This window comes from Pelecanus crispus, chromosome 3 (genome assembly GCF_030463565.1).
Source record: "Pelecanus crispus isolate bPelCri1 chromosome 3, bPelCri1.pri, whole genome shotgun sequence".
Classification (NCBI taxonomy): domain Eukaryota; kingdom Metazoa; phylum Chordata; class Aves; order Pelecaniformes; family Pelecanidae; genus Pelecanus; species Pelecanus crispus.
Genome location: NC_134645.1, coordinates 81768483 through 81785001, shown reverse-complemented (window position 1 = coordinate 81785001; position 16519 = coordinate 81768483). Strand labels below are relative to the sequence as shown.

General features: G+C 38.3%; 1 protein-coding gene across 1 annotated transcript in view; it reads left to right on the top strand.

Annotated features, from left to right (window-relative positions):
• Nucleotides 1–16519, top strand: part of CRYBG1 (crystallin beta-gamma domain containing 1) — a 42188-nt gene that overhangs the window by 14683 nt on the left and 10986 nt on the right. The window contains exons 9-18 of the mRNA XM_075708120.1: nt 1733–1859; nt 2188–2223; nt 2628–2770; nt 3032–3158; nt 3250–3395; nt 9713–9839; nt 10010–10042; nt 11808–11917; nt 12188–12317; nt 16113–16252. Coding sequence (XP_075564235.1) covers nt 1733–1859; nt 2188–2223; nt 2628–2770; nt 3032–3158; nt 3250–3395; nt 9713–9839; nt 10010–10042; nt 11808–11917; nt 12188–12317; nt 16113–16252 — 1119 coding nt within the window. The remainder of the gene's footprint in view (nt 1–1732; nt 1860–2187; nt 2224–2627; nt 2771–3031; nt 3159–3249; nt 3396–9712; nt 9840–10009; nt 10043–11807; nt 11918–12187; nt 12318–16112; nt 16253–16519) is intronic.

Below are 16519 nucleotides of genomic sequence, written 5' to 3'. Positions count from 1 at the left end.
TTTGGGGAAAAAAATGAAGTACTTGGATATATAGGGAAATTTTAAGAATGTCCAAGTAGTTGGTTCTCTGACAGGAGCTTATTTCTGTTGAACTGCAAGCTTAATCCAAATTACATGTCTGCCGAGAGTAATGAAATCGGGTATGTTATTTAGAGGTAAATTATTAATTGACTTCATCTACCTCTCCATTGTATTTCTGTCCCTCACTTAAAAGCATTCTGTGAATAGTGAAATTACAAAATTTTTGGAAAGGAAGCAGCCTGTGCGTGTCTCTCGGACTTCAGACTGGTCCTTATTTTGCATCAGTGTGACAGCATTTTTTGCATTAAATCTGTGTAAACTCTTACAGTCTTAATGTCTCTCTGTTGCATTTGGATCCCTTGAGGGAAGGCAGACTAATACTTGCCCCAGAAAGCAAAATAGACAGTTGAAAAATAATCTTTCTCAGATGTCAGGTCATTAGTCCAGTGTAGAAAGAAGTTGCTTCTGCCAGTTGCTTGCATGGGAAATTCAGTAAATTGTTGCTGCTTTTTTGCATGTTGCCGTTTTTCTTTCCTTTAGTTTACAGGCGTGACAGTTTACTGTATTTGCAGTTGAGGGAGGCTCTAATTCTGAGTCACCTTGCCATGTGGGTGTGGTTGTATCTGCTTAAGTTTTCCCAGTGTTGGTGCTTAATTGCTGTTTACTAAAAGCTGCCAACAAAAATGAGTCAATGCACCTTAATCTTCTGATTGTACTCTCTCCTTGGTCTTCCATGTGTTTAAATTCTTGCAGCGAAGTTGAGGGCTTACTGAGTGGTGCAACTACAGGGCACACAATATATCAAACATTTGGCTGTAGACAGAAATGAAATTAAAGCTCCTTGTTTGTTTCTTGGAACTATGTCTGCAGTGAAACTACACCAACTTGTGCCAGTTTACATCAGCTTGGAATCTGCCTTTTAAGCATGATAGAGTGATGGATTATTTTAGCATCTTTCTGATACTACCAGATTTATACATTATGATCCTTACACAATTTAAGGGTTGGCTGCATAAAGTGTTCCTGTTTAGTATTTGTTTTATACTGCTCCATGCTGCACTTCTGAGAGATCAGTAAATTTAACTGGAAGAAATCCATTGCCATCCTTACGCAGAGATCAGCGGTGTGTTTCTTTGTTTCCAGTAAGTGATTACTGGCTAAGATTTTCTTGAAAAAGCTTTGAAAAACTACTGTTGCTGTCCCAATCAGGAATTTTGAAAGTTAAGTCTTTCAAAGCAGATTTATTAGCAGATACAAACCATGAGGAAGTAGATTCCTAAGGAGTTGTCAGGTTTTTCAATGTATTAGTAAATAACACAAGTTTAGAATTTTTTATTGAACAGATTTTGCAACAAATCCAAGTCTAGGTTAGTAAAGATCTTTTGACTCCTTGCAAATTGGTTCTGTATATTTTAAAACTATTCCAAAAATAATACAGAGTAACCTTAAGTCTTGAAACTTCAGTCTAAAACTTGAGTTGCACTCAGACAAGACAGAGTCAAACAAAACACATGCATTATTGGTGGTTCCTGCACAGGCACAGAAGTTTGCTAGTATGCCAGCTTGTAGTTGGCAATTTTAGTGGTAAAGACAGAAAGTTTTATTAAGGGTACAATGACATTTTTTCTAAAATGAGCATATTGTCTTGTTCTTTACTGTTCAGAAATGTTCTGGGGTTTTTATCTTTTGTTTTTGCCCCCCACACCTTTAGATGGCTAATTTATGAAGAACCTGGTTTCCAGGGAGTCCCTTTAATGTTGGAGCCTGGTGAATATCCTAATTTAGCATTCTGGGAGAAGAAGGAAGCCTACATTAGGTCCATGAGGCCCTTGAAAATGGTAAAATACTGTTATTACTTGCAAGTTACATGACCTGTGTTTATGTGTTAGAAATAATGTGTTAAGGTGGCTAGATTTTTCAAGACTCACAAAAATGTAACTCTTTAAAACCCAAAATTTTTAGTCTAAGTTTCTTGAACTTTCAGCACTTGATTGCATCCATTTCTGCTTTTAAAAAACTGCCTTCTTATTTTCACTTGTGTTCTTCAAGGAAGGTTTCATCTTAATTCCGTCTTTTTGTGAAGAGTTGATGACTCTTATAGTTGCCTGTAAATTGTCTAAGTATAGACAACTTTTTTTTTTTTTTTTTTTTTTTTTTCTTTAACAGGGTGGTCGCAAAGTTGAATTCAGTGGAGAGCCAAAGGTAAAAGTCAATATTTATTTGATTGCTCAAAGGTATTTTATAACACATGAACTACACATGGGTAGATAAATACATCTTGATCATGTACCAACTACTGATGGTTTAGTGGCTGGTCCTACTGTATGTGACCACACCATGAAACTGCAATTTCTGTCACGTTTATGCATCCATCACACATATATGAGACAGTATTAACAGCTATCTGGATAATGCAGATGGGTAATGAACATTCAAGCCCTCATGTTGCATCTCTAAGGGAAGGACCTCTTGAAGAGAATAGAGATATCCCACTAATTAGTTTCATAATCTGGCCTTCTCCCTCTATATGTGCCCATGCAAAAGAAACCGTTGTCAGAATTTATCCTGCTCTCTGCAATTTTTCTTTTACTTCATTTCTGCTACAGGTAATCATTTATGAGAAGCCTTTCTTTGAAGGCAGACATGTGGAAATAGAATCAGAGATCTTTATGCTTGATGGCAAGGAATCAGAAGAAAAGACAAGACTACCACTTACATCAGTGGGATCCATGAAAGTACTGGGAGGAGTGTAAGTGTGGGAAAACAGCAGCAGTATTTCCCCTTCAGCTGAAGTAGTAACTCCATAGGCTGGAAATGCAGCGGACAAATTCAGTACCCGTTTATTTTCTCTGTTTTCCTAGTTTAGGGGTTTAGATATATGCTGGAGTTAAATTTGCAAATAGTCACAGCAAAAGAACAAATTTCACACATCTGTATCTGCTCCATAACAACACGGAGTGGCAGTTGTCCATTTTCACGCGCAGACTCTGTTGTTGTTGTTGTTGTTTAGTTGGGTTGCTTATGAGAAGCCTGGGTTTGAAGGCCATCAGTACTTGCTGGAAGAAGGAGCGTATCGGGATTGGACAGACTGGGGTGGCTATGATGAAGAGTTGCAGTCACTGCGACCGATTGTTGGCGTAAGTTCCAAGAACATGTAGTAGGCATCTTCTGAGTGCACTGAGACATCATGTTGCATTTTCTTTATGATGCTTCTCTTTCTTTTAACAGGACTTCACAAGCTCCCATATGATAATGTACAGTGAAAAAGACTTTGGATCAAAGGGTTCCAATATTAATGTGTTAGGAATTATTTCCAATTTGAAAGACACTGGATATGGGCTGAGGACGCAGTCTATAAATGTGCTAAGTGGCGTGTAAGTGATATTTTTAATTGCTGTTCAATTTTAAATGTGCTGTTCTTTTAAAAATTTGATAGTATTTGCAGATGTTTTTCAGCATTCTGACTTCTAATGTCTGTGTGGAATCTTCAGATAAAATTTTCTGCCCTTGACTGCAGAATGTGAAAAGTAAAGTTTTTGTCAATATGTACAGTAAATTGGTTTTCTTCTCACAATAAGATCGGATAGTCCCAGGAAATGTTGACTTACTGATAGACAAAGTATAAAAGTATGAAATTATGACATGACCTTTCATCAGAAAGGTAGAAATAGCTTGTTCTCGTGGCTGCATTTTTTTTAAAGCATTTCAACAGCAAAATTGTTACAGAACTAATCTCCAGTTTTGAAAATAATTCCCAGGCTTCTTGTGTTTGACCAGAGGCAAATTCCTTGCTCTTTCTCTCAGTTGTGTGTAAAATGGAGATAACTCTTACTATGCTCACTAATACATTCTGATATTAAGGAGACTTTAACTGTTCTAAAAAGTAACATTGCTTTTGCAGTGAATCCTATAGGTTAATAGTGTTTTAGTACCGTGGTGTTATTTGTTATTGTTGTTTTGGTTTTTTTTAACGCAGCAGTTCCCAAAGCTTTGCATTGGCATGACCGTTAACAACTCTTACTCTTTGTGCCACGTGTGTTGTCACACACAGTTGCTAAGTTGATAGAGGTTGCTGTTTGATTTGTTCAGTACATCAATTGCAGATTCAGTTTCACAGCCTTAGAGACTGCAACAAAGTATTTTGGAAATACAAACGAGTATTAGCAATCACATCTCCAAACACAGAAAATTACTTTAAGTAGTAGAACCAAAAGAGTATGAGGCGTACAGTCTGTCTCCCTGCCTGGTGTGCAGGTGAGTTGCTGAAAGCTCTGCCTTACCCAGCCACACCCTAAATCTTTCTGTGTGTTATCTGTATGATATTTCTGCAAGTTTTGTCTGGATAAAGATTGCAGAATCAAGCTCAGTGCATTCCAGAGGAATGCTTTTAATTTTTATATTAATATGGTATGACAGCAGGTTTTTTTCTGCCTGATGACCTTTGAAGCCACGGTGCACTTTTGTCTTCTGTAATATGCAAGGGAGATTCATGGGAAAAAGTGACCTCTGAAGGTTGGGAAACAAATTGTGGGTTACCTATCATGCCCTTTGTGTAGCTGTTCTAGTAAATGTCTGTTGCAGCTAAGATAGGAATCATACTTGAGTTTGAGTATTCTAGTAATTAAGAGTGACTCTAATACTCTGATGGTAAACGTGGCTAGAAGTCATTACAAATAAAACTCTTGTCCCACAGACTCTGCTGCTGCTCCTGTAATCTCACCTTGTAGTCTCTTAAAGATGTAATTTGTAGGAATAAGCTTTTTAAAAATTTATGTGCGTTGCTCATAACAGGTGACTAGCACTCAGCTCTTAAGTCTTGTATGACCCTTTTGTTTCCAAAGAGGTTGTGAGTGTTTGGGGGTTTTGTGGTGGTGTTCTTACTAAATGCTGATGTGTGAGAAAGGTTGAATAATTCACATTAAGTCATGCTTGGTAATAAAATGCTTTGTCTTAAGTATTAAGTAACTGTTCAGGTAGAAGATTTTTATATCTTTCCTTCCAAGAAATCAGTCATAGAGCAATGAATAATCTGTTGAGCAATTTCCTGAGCTGTTTAGACTGTAATGTAGATGATGTCATAGTGAACTGTGACAGATTCAGTAAAAGCTTGTCATAATATTTCAACATAACCTTCCTGGTATCATGTTGAAAATAATTCATTTAAAAAAAAAACCTAAGTAGTCCTGAACCTTTCATAGCAATTTTTTAACTACAGGTATCTGGAATAAGCAGTTATAGCAGTAACAGATAACAGATGATCTGTACTTCCCACATAATTAATTTGATTGCTCTGTAATTTAAAGGGTATATCAAAGAAAAGAATGCCTGACACTGCAGTGCACAGATACTACCAAACAAGTTGTAAGCTAAACTGCATCTCTAAACTGTATGCTGAAGACAGCCCAGCTCTGCATTTGGGGAGTGAATATTCCATTTTGGGGTAACTGAGCGCTAGCTGCATTAAAATTTTCAGCTATTGTGTTTCTGAAGAATGTTTCCAAGCCATATTTTAATGTCTTTGCTAAACCCATTGTAAAGACATTCTGAAAAAAATATCCGAAGGTGATGAGGACTGACTTTAAAAATGAGGATGTTTTGCTCTTGAGCATTCTTCAGAAATTCAGAAAAAAAAAATCCAGGTTATTTTATTCTTCTGCCCTTGGAGTGGGAGAAAGCAATCCAGACTGCCTGATAATAGGAGAGGCCTGTCGTCTTTTAAGTAGGGTTTGATCTTTACTTCCAAATTGGCAGAATTTTAAGTGGTGGCAAATGGAAGTATTTACTAGCAACAGGTAACACCCTTTACAAGTTTAAGCAAGTACTAAAATCAACTGTTGTACAATTTTGATTTCCTCTCTGCTTAAAAATTCTTCAAGCTTATATTTAACACGGATCAAAATCACAGGAATTGCTTGTTTGAAATGTGCCTTTTCTTTACCCATAAACACACCAAACTTTTGCCAAAAATACTGAAAAAGCCCCTGTCTTTGAGTTGATGCCTTTTGAACTTGGTGGAAGAACTTTTCCGGATTTGTTTTTTTTTATGTAGGTGTTTGTTTTACTGTGGTCCTGTAATCAGCCTGGTTTTCCCCTAATTTTCAAGTAATTAGTCCACAGTGCAGATTTGGCTGCTTCTAGTATATATATGGATAGTGATATTAAGGAAATGATTAGGTGATGAGTAGTTCATATACAAGAGCCAGAATGTAGTAAATGTAATCTAGATACACTCAGGAAGGTAACATGGGTGAAACTGAGGAGACCTGAGGTACAAGAATGAACCTCCACTGGGAGCTGGAAAGGGCAAGAGCCCTTGGGCGCCCAGTGGGAGAACATTTCAAACAAAGCTTCCACTTCCCTCCATCTCTGACCTGAGCTGAATGGGTGTTTGAAAAAACCTTTCATGGAGTCATGAAATTAAAGTTTACAGGTCCCTGGGATACTAGGAATCACAAGCATGAAGGGGTATGATAAAGAACCTGTTTTCTGTCTTTCCTATGAAAAGAATTTTATTACCTTCTTCTCTCTGTTAATGTTGCTACAAATCTGCAAGCGCCAGTTAACTTCCTGGCCCGTCATGGTCTATCTGATTAGCATGTATAGGCCAATTTAAACCCATTGTCTGCATGTATCACTTAAGCTTGTGGATTCTATTTCAGACCTGAAGGAGTGCTTCTGTGCCTGAAAGCTTACTTTTTACAGCTATGGCATTTGGTTTAATGAAGGTATTGTCACTTCTTCCGTAGCTGAGAGAAGGGCCTTCCAGGATTTAGGTAATCTGTCCTATCCTAAAATGAGTCTGAGCAATGCAAAAAGGGGGATTACACCTCTTGGCTAATGTTAGAAAGAGCATACGTGATGAGAAATGGTCAATGTTTTAAAAGATAAAGTTAGGTAAGATGAATCCTGGGCAAACCGTGGGCAAAGCTGGTTTTTGGCAAGTTATCTGTGTCTAGGTTCTTTTCTTGGCTGCTCTTCCAGACCCAGTTTGGAGCTGCGCTTCCTAGACATCATATATAGAAGGCTTTGGGGAAAGATACCGTGCATGTAATAGTACTAACAATATATAAACGACACTTTTCTCTACACCTCTGGTTCCAGGGGTGATAATGGTGCAGAGAAGTGAAGGTCTCCGCAACCTGGGGTGAGGTTGTTGCTCAACCTAACTAAGGCAGTTTGTAGGGCTGGGGGTTACAAAAACTGTTGTGTTAGGAGAACTCGCTCCCTGTGGGGCAGGGTGGTTGTTGCCATGCTGCAGAGCAGTACTTCAGTTTTTGTGGTGCCTGGCAGCTGGGATGTGACTCTGTTGCTCAGATACGGAGGCGGTCTTGCTCTCCAGGCCTTTCTGTTAAGTCAGAAATTGGAGTAAGGCAGTGCTCCTTCCTAGGGATAGTCTTGAGGTCTGACAGGTTTAGCTGGTACTAAATTCAGCTGCCTGTTCTTGATGTTGTTATTACTACTCTCAGCAACTTGTATGGGCTTCTGAATGAAGTGGAAAAGCAGTATTTCACCAATAGGCTCTGACACTAGAAACTCTCTAACTGCATGGGCTGACTTGCGTGGGAGACTGGTACTTCTTTAAATCCCACTGTTTTCAACATAAACATGTGGAAGTGAGATATGTTGATTACTTCTGTATCCAGCTCCTTTTTAGATGGGGGAAACAATAACTGCTGTCAAGAGATTCTTAGGAGGTATCTGGCATGTTTTGTCATTCACTTAATACAAAAACACTGGTTTGCATAAATGTCAGTCAAGTTAAACTGTCATGCACTGTAGCTGTACCCTGGCATTTGTGCATTGAAAAATCTAACAAACATCTGCTGAAGAAATTGGCTTAAGGAAACCTCATTTTCACAGCTTTTGGTGTACGTGGCATACTGGTATAGACACCTGAGACATTTGAACTGTCTGCTCAATTTATTGTACATACCCATGTCTCTCTGATGAATTACTGTGAGGTGATTTTGAAATATGCCTTCAAATATGCGTTAAGTAATTAGTGCATCACAAGTTAGAATAATTGATTATATCTGAGGCAAACCAAGAGATGTGAATAGTGATAAATGTGAGTCATTATATGAGCGTTTGCCACGGACAAGTAATACAAAGTTCATACTCTCAGCACATACATGTTGATGCAGCTTTATTTCAGTTTGAAGTTACCACACTTCTTATATCTGCAGAGACTCTGGCATTTGTTCTTGGAATAAAACTGCAGCTTAGTAGAATCCAGTTGCTCGACACACGTAGAACATTTTACGGTGAATTTACATGGTGAGAGTTAGCCTCCACTGCAAATTATAAGTTCTGTATCATTTCACTGCTTTATGATGTGAAATTTTTTGTTAGTTCTCTAACTAAGATGACTGCACTGAAAGTGGGTTTAGGCATAACCTAGCATACACTCATTCTGCAATGCACTGGCTAAAATTAAAAGCTGGTTGACTATGAGTAGAAGATTATCTTGTAGAACCAGGAACCAGCAAGATGTCCTGATCCTTGCATAAATATAATGAATGAAACTCAGCTGTTACTGTGGCAGGTTCTAATATTGGCACTCATAACACAAACAAACAAACAAACAAAAAGGATGAGTTTAAAAAAGAGCCAGAATGTAATTATGGGGAAGTTTGGTAAGTCTAGCAGTGAAAGGCAGCAGAAGTTATGCAGGTTATCACAAAAACAAAGGTTATCACAGAAAATGCCAATGTAGGAGTGCTTTATCTGGGCTTTCAGTGTGGAGCCAGGGTTAGAAGAATGCTGTAATAGAAGGTTTATTGAATGTGGTAGACTATGTGTAGCAAGACTAGCTTATAGCAGATACTTCAGACTAGAAACGAAGTGCTGCAGGGGTAATTGAACGTTGGAGAGATATATGTAGTGATTTGGTTGCTTTTCTAATACTTCAAGTGTGTATCTCAAGTTCAGTGTCTTTCAAAAAGGCATATTCTGACTGAGACAGAAGTTATGGGCTTGATGCAAAAATCTGAGTTTGTGGCCTATGTCAGGCATGAGATCTGAGTAGTTATAATAACAGCTTTGAATTTAAACACATTAATCTGGTCAAATCTGTGATGGTTTTAATGCTTAACTTTCAAGGATATTCTTCCTGCAGATGTGTGTGATTCCTAGCAGGGAACAGCCTGCTCTCATTAGCATATACGCCTGTGGCTGCAATTCAACTTTCTGTTGGGGTGTGTGTTTGCTTAAACACAACTGAACTGTAGGTACAGGCAACATTAAAAAAATCAGTATTCCTATCTTTACTGCCCAGATGTGTCTGAAAGTTAGTTTTATCCAAAAAAATTGTATTCTGGTGTCTGTCTGTTTTTCTAGAGAAGAACTTGATCTAGATAAAATAATAGAATTGTGAAACATCTCAAAATATTCTTACTGGAGACAGCTTTTAGGATATCTAGCAGATGATGTATTTGAACTTGTGGTCTGCTTTAGCCAATTCACTCTGATTCATATTGACATAATAGGGTGAATGGAAGTAAAATTTGCATGGGTTTTTGAGTATCAGATACACAGGTTTGTTTAGGGTTTTAATAGCATCACAGTTCAGCACTTGAAGGGAGAAATTTTTTATTTGTTCTTGTGTTAAGACAGTAATGAATATACACATCTGTATTTTGGAAAAGTAGTGTGACTTCTACCCATTGCCCTCTTCTTCTGTCTCTCTTAGGTGGGTGGCTTATGAGAATCCTGAGTTTACGGGGGAGCAGTATATACTGGCTAAAGGGCTATATCCCAGCATTGAGGCATGGGGGGGAAAGAATTGCAAAATATCTTCAGTTCAACCCATCATTATGGTAAGGAGTTAATTTTATACTTGTTTTGCAAGTTTCTCTGAAGTATTTGGAGCTATACTTTTTCTATTAACAGTTTATTTACATTCTTTAAACAATAATTAAAAACAAATTTCTGTATGTTTGTTTAAAATACCTTTTTTCCTTTTTTTTCCCCCTCCAAACTTTTGCAGGATATTGTTGGAAGCAAAAGGGGTAAAGTCAAGGTAAGATACTTCTCTAAGTGCATGAAACATACTGTGTAGTGTCTGTAACGTGTATAAATAAAGAAATGGCTTTTTGTCTAGTGTAACACCCAGATAATTGCATAGGTGGTTGACTAGTCAGACAAAGAGTGAGAACTGCAGGTGAAGGAAGGCTACTTCCCAAACCTCTTCAGTAAGGCACATTAAGTCCCAAGGAAGGTGGGATTTAATACACAGTTGCCATCAGAACTTTGTCAGGGCACAGGCAATGTTTTCCTTTAGCAGGTGAGCTGTTTTGGGGTATCAGTGATTGTTCTGAGGAGCTGGAGCCCACAGCCCTCGATGCAGAGGTGCAGGTACCTGGATTCTGTTGCTGAGACAAGGGCTCAACAAGTTAGATGTGGTTGTTCATGGTACAGTTGTGACTTAATTCCTTTTGAACCTACTTCTTTGGTTAACGATTCTGCTAATGGTGGCTGCACTCTAAGGGAGTCTTGTTCACTCGCAAATATTGCTGAGTTGTGCTTAAAACTTAATGCCATCTTTGTCAATAAGTGAGAGAAGGAAATGGCAGGCAGAACTTGTCTGTTCAGTGAGTTAACATATTTTTATGTTGGACTGTCTCCTGTGTGCAAGTACTAATACATAGTTTTGACAGTGAGGCTAATGGGTGGCTTTTTTCATCCTTTCATAATTCTGAACCTTTTCATGTTTGTCCATGTACAAAGTTACTTTTATTTTCGTTTCAGTCAAAATGGTGAGTATGTCATGGGACCAGAAACTAGGGAGAAAAGTCTTAGCTGTCTCGTTTTGCATTCTTGATTAGTAGCATGCCTCACTGGAATCTCCTGCATAGGCATAATGTATAAACTCTGGGGAATAAAAATCTCAAGGCTGCTTATTTTCAGCTGTGTGCATGAAAAATTATTTGCATCTGTATATTATGTGCCTATTAAGACTTTATCCTAAGGAAACAAAGAAGTAATGGCTTGTAGTCAACAGACTGCAGCCCTCGTCAGCATGTTCCTCTTTGGAGAATGCTGTACATGCCCACACTCGTATCTCTGTTAGAGTGAATAAAGCTGGTAGGCATGTGATAATGTGAATGACTTCTGTGTGATCAGGGTTAATTATTTTCTAACCAAATTAGCAGGTTTGCTGCTTAGAAGTTTGGGGTTTTTTTTTCTTTTTAACAAGGACAAAAGACTCTGGGTGACATATCCTCTCTTATCCTCCAAGCAGAGAAAGAACTGACATGACTGTAACTATAGGTGTAACAGGCACACAAAGCCCATCTACCCTGGGTATATATACTATGCCTTTTGGCATGCTGTCTGAGTAGTTTGCAAGATTATGCGCCATTTATGTTCTGAGAGACAGATAGTTTTCACTTAGTGGGAAGAGTATGTATTTCGGAGATTAAATGGATTAATAATCTAAACCAAAACCGTTTATGACCCTCTACTAAAGATGTGCCTATTCTGGCCATTCTGTGGGAATTTAACCATCTTCTCCAGCAGATAGTCCAAGGAGCTATCTTTGTTAGTGTTGTTTTAGTTATTTTGTATGTTACTGAGTGGTTTACAGACAGAAGTGATTTTTGGTATTGTTACCTTGCTGTCTTGAACAAGGACTGCAACACTGAAGAGGTAACAAAAAATACATGTAACTGAGCAACTCTGGGTGTTTTAAGTATGTTTTAATCTAATTATAGAAGTAATGGTAGAGACATGTTACTGAAGGTTGAAGAATGAATTGTTTTAAATATGCTTATGACTTTTTAAAGGTCCAGTTATTTTCAGAGCCTGAATTCAAGGGTAGCTGCCAAATATTTGAAAAAAACACAAGATGTATTGATTCATTTGCTGTGAAGTCTTCAAAAATTTTAGATGGCAGGTAAGTTATATTGAATGAATATTGCAAAAATCACTAAAATGGTAAAAGTTTTAAAAAAGCAACCAGCTTTCTAACACCTGGAGTGGTTTCACATATGGGGACTTGCAGAGAACAATGCTTTGCAGTTTACACACCAATCTTTAGCTTGTCAGGACAAAACATTGTAAATAATGTTTCTGTCAGTAGCTCTGGCTAAAGACTGAGAAACACTAGCATCATTTTACTTGCACAGAATTCCTAAGAGGCAATTTCTTCTTGTTCTTCCTGCAGCTGCATATTGTATGACCAGGAAGAATTCTCTGGTAACCAGTATGTGTTAGAAGAAGGAATCTATCCTGATCTGACAGCGATGGGTTGTTCACCTCAAGCAGTTCTAAAATCTTTACAGATTATAAATATTGTAAGTAAAGCTATTAGAAATACTGTGAAGTAAAGATAAGTACACTGATGACTGACTTCCCCATTTTTGGAACAGTAAAAATGCTAGGGACGCACAGACAACAGAGGAACTTTTATTTTAATGCAGTAGCAGTTAAATGTCCTAGCTGCAGTCAGTTTTTCTGACCTCTGTGCTGTTTTTGCAAAGGAGAGGACATCACAGAAGCAGCTGCCTGGGATCACTGTTCTTAACAGCTTATAAAAGGACTTCTGTAAAAAGAGTCAAGAATGTCTCAGGCTCTTTATTTCATAGTAGGAGAGACCACTTAGAGTGGGCTGAGACATGTCAGTAGGACAGTGTGAAGAAATATCTGTACTGCGGACCTTGGTTTTTATGCGTATTAAAAAAACAGATTTAACTAAGCAACTTTACATGAAATGCACATAATTATAAAACATTATTGCTATCATCAGGAAAATGCAATTTGAGTTAATCACGAAATAATGCACCCTTCTAGATAAAGTAAAGCAACACCCAGTGCCATTTGGCAAAACCAGACAGTGTTGTTATGTGTGGTGGATACAAACTAAACAACATTTACATATTTTGTAACTCACTAGTGGCAAGGAACGAGTTTGCTCAAGCCTATAACTAATCATTATGATGGATCATTCATGGAATCTGCAAGTATCTTTTAAGATCAAAGTAATTACTAGCAAAATGTGGTCAAGAATCCAGGAATATGGATTCAGCAATATGAAGAGATGGTACTAATTTTAAAAAAGGAGGAGTACAATATTGACTCTCTTCTTTGAATTTGGCAACTTTATTGCACTCCACTGTAATTTTGGTAACCCGTCAGTGATGTAGTAGTTGACGAAGGAGAACTAAAATGTGTCATCCTCTTTCATGTCACTGGAGCATTTTGATGTACAGTGTAAACAAACATCTGCAGCAAGTATGTCTGCCTTCTGAACTCTTTGCTGTTCAGTAGACAGATCCTATTAAAAACAATAGAAGTGTTTCTACCCTAGCTTGGTGGGTGATCACCATGAATTAAAATAGGCTTTTTGTACATGTCAGTATTGAATTCTTGGGTTTAAAATGCTTGTTCCAAGCTGGAAGGATGAGCTTACTTTTGGAACATTTATTATTTGTGACAGAGACTGTTGTGTTAAAACAGCCAAATGCCAGTCCTGTGACTCCGAGTTCTTACAACTTCTGAAACTTGTTCTAGCCCTGCAATTTATCACACTTCAGACAGCAGCATGGAGCTGCATCTGTCTGCAAGTCATGTGCTGCTGCTTCCTTCTTCAGAGGCTTCCTACCTGTGGAGAAGAGGAAAATGGGTTGCTTTGCTCAGCAGTTTATTAGCAAACCAGAATACAGAGAATAAGAAGTTAGGTGGAAATGATCATATTATACTATTCATTTTTCATAATTTTACAAAAGCTTGAACCTTATTATTCTAGATACTGGTTTCACCTGTCAGGTTTATTTTGGGACTGTTTTTTTCGCAGTGCCAACCTTAATTCATCCCCACCATCTGCCGTTCCCATAAGTTTCCTTGTGATTTTTCTGTGACATTTCTATACAAGAAGCACCTTTGCTATTTTTAATATGTCATCTTACTATACTAATCTAGTTTAAATCCCCTTTGTAGGGATCCATTTCTAAGGAACCATAAAAAAAGGAAATGAAAGGGATATTTGATGAACTTGGAAGTGAAAGTTAAGAAGGCTTTTGTTCATAAGCTTGAGGTTTTTGGGTTTTTTTTATACCACTGTGTCTTTGCTTGATCATGCTTGCTTTGCATGCTCCACATGGTTGTGCTGCAGAAAGAAAATAGCATTTTTCCTTCTTGAATTTGCTACATGTTCTTTTTCCTGCACATACTGTAAAAACAACTGTGAATGTAGTTTATGCTTGAACAGTCATGCTGAAAATACTTCTTTTTAATGAGCAACTCTGTGAAATAACTAAACGTAGATATACAGGAGCACCATCTTCATACAGTGCAGTACATGGGAAGTACTGAAAGCAAGCTCGTGAGCTGACCTTGCACTTCTCTCTGTGGGGAACACTTTATATAACAGTGTTGCTGCCGAATCTAAAAAATGCCCAGAGTGGAAGGTGTGGCAGAAAATCGGAGGATTTCCTTTTCTGTCCGTGTGTTTTCTTTGTAAGCAGATGATCTCTGAAGCATTGCATATGGCTCAAGGGCTGCTGCCTGACCAGTTGTGTGTCTCAGAGTGCAGGTGCAGGTCTGTAAAAGGGCTGAGGGGTCAGAGACACCGGGACATCATCATGGTGCGACTGTTCCTGTTAGGCTCTTTACCCACAATGATGCATGACAGTCTGACTGGTGTTAACCTTTCATGGTGGGGATGAGTGTACTCTGATTTTGGAGTAAGCTCAGAGGCCTCTCCTGGCATTTTCCACAGCCTAGCAGTGTGTGTGCAATGAGGAAGTATAGCTCAGCTGCTGTGCAATAACCTGGACTGCTGCGGAGATAATGGTGACGCTCATGCAACATTGTCATCCAGGCCCTTAAACTTCTAAAGGAATATTAAAGAGGAATTTAAGCACTGTCTAGAAATTGGTAGACATGAGGTCTTGCCTAGCAAAGTCACACGGAAGCATGGATATCCGCTGCCGTGCATGTACAGCGTCACCTCTGCCTTGGAGGGCCTGTTTCTATCCCTGAGGCCAGATGGCAGTCTGTCGAGACTTCGCATCATGCCGGGCATTCCCGATCCAGTTGATGTGTTTAGACCACGCCAAACGTACACCAGCCAGAAGGAGCTCTTCTGGCTTTGGCGTTGGTTTTATGCAGTCATTGCTGGAAGACTTGCGAGAAGGGGAGCGGCAGGGTCATTTCTACCTATGAGCGTAAACTGTAGCACCAGGACACTTGGGCTTAATTGACTTTTCCCCGAGATATTTCAAACCCTTACCTCCCAGCTTCCAGGAGAAGGCCTTAATTGTGAGAGGCTATTTCCAGTCCACTACAGATACCTTGCCACACAGAAAAGAGCCCAAGGTTTGTTATTTAAAGATTATTTATTTAAATAAATAAGGTTATTTATTTATTTAGAGGTTATTTATTTGTTATTTAAGGTTTGACATTTAAAATGGATTCAGTGATGCAGGGAGCTTCATATGGGCAGAATCCCTTTGACACTAGAAGTGTTTTGACAGAGAGGGAGAAGAATCATCTCCCCACAGCAATTTGGAGGATTCAGATGTTACAGATTACATTGAGTCATGAATTTCACCTCAGATGTATGAATCTTGAAGCTTCTGTCTAGTCAGATATTGGTGTTACCATAACCTACTATAAGAGTTAAAAATGAGAGCAGTAAGTGATAAGCACTGCTGACAAGGCTGTCATCATTTGAAGCTGTAGAAATCAGTATTATCTTACTGTGTGTTCAGGTCTGAAGATGAAAATTCCTACAAAGAGTGGAGTTCAGCGCAATGGAAGAGGGATATGGTATTAATTAAAATGTATTTTAAAACATACTTAAGACATTGTGCAAGAATCAACCACAGAGAAATTTGTGTGTGCCTTAAGATAAGGAAGTTTTATGTTACATGCAAAAAGAACCCTTCTGTGTTTTGTATAAGGGCTTTTTATTACTTTTTTTATTTCTTTTAAGTAACCTGTTGCAGAGCAAAAACATTATTCAGGGTCTTTGATCTTAAACAATCAAGAAGAAACCTCTGAAATAAAAGGGCTGTGTGGAGTAATGATGTTCACAGTCACCATCTGGAGTTCTAACATCCTATAGAAGTGTCATCTTCCTTTTGCAGGAGCTGTCTGAGCCGTGCATAGCTCTTTTTGAAAAGGTGGGTTTCCAAGGAAAGAAAATGGAATTCATTACAGAAATCTTAAACCTCCAGTTCCTGGGATACAATCCTCGAATAGCTTCAGTTCAAGTCCTTGGTGGCATGTAAGTTTAAAATCACTTTTTCATTCTTTAGAAATGAAATTTCATTCTTCAGAAATTCTGTACTCAACAGAAAAATTACAAGTGTTAGAAACCAAGGAGTATAAAATTAGAATATCATAATGTGTGTAGTGCATTAATGCAGTTTCTTCTTACAGAACCTTTTCACATCCTGTTTCAACATGTTACCACTGACTGGTGCCCTGTGCTAGAAGTCAAAATGAATTTGAATAAAGCTCACAACGGTGTCTTCTCTCATGCCATATTATA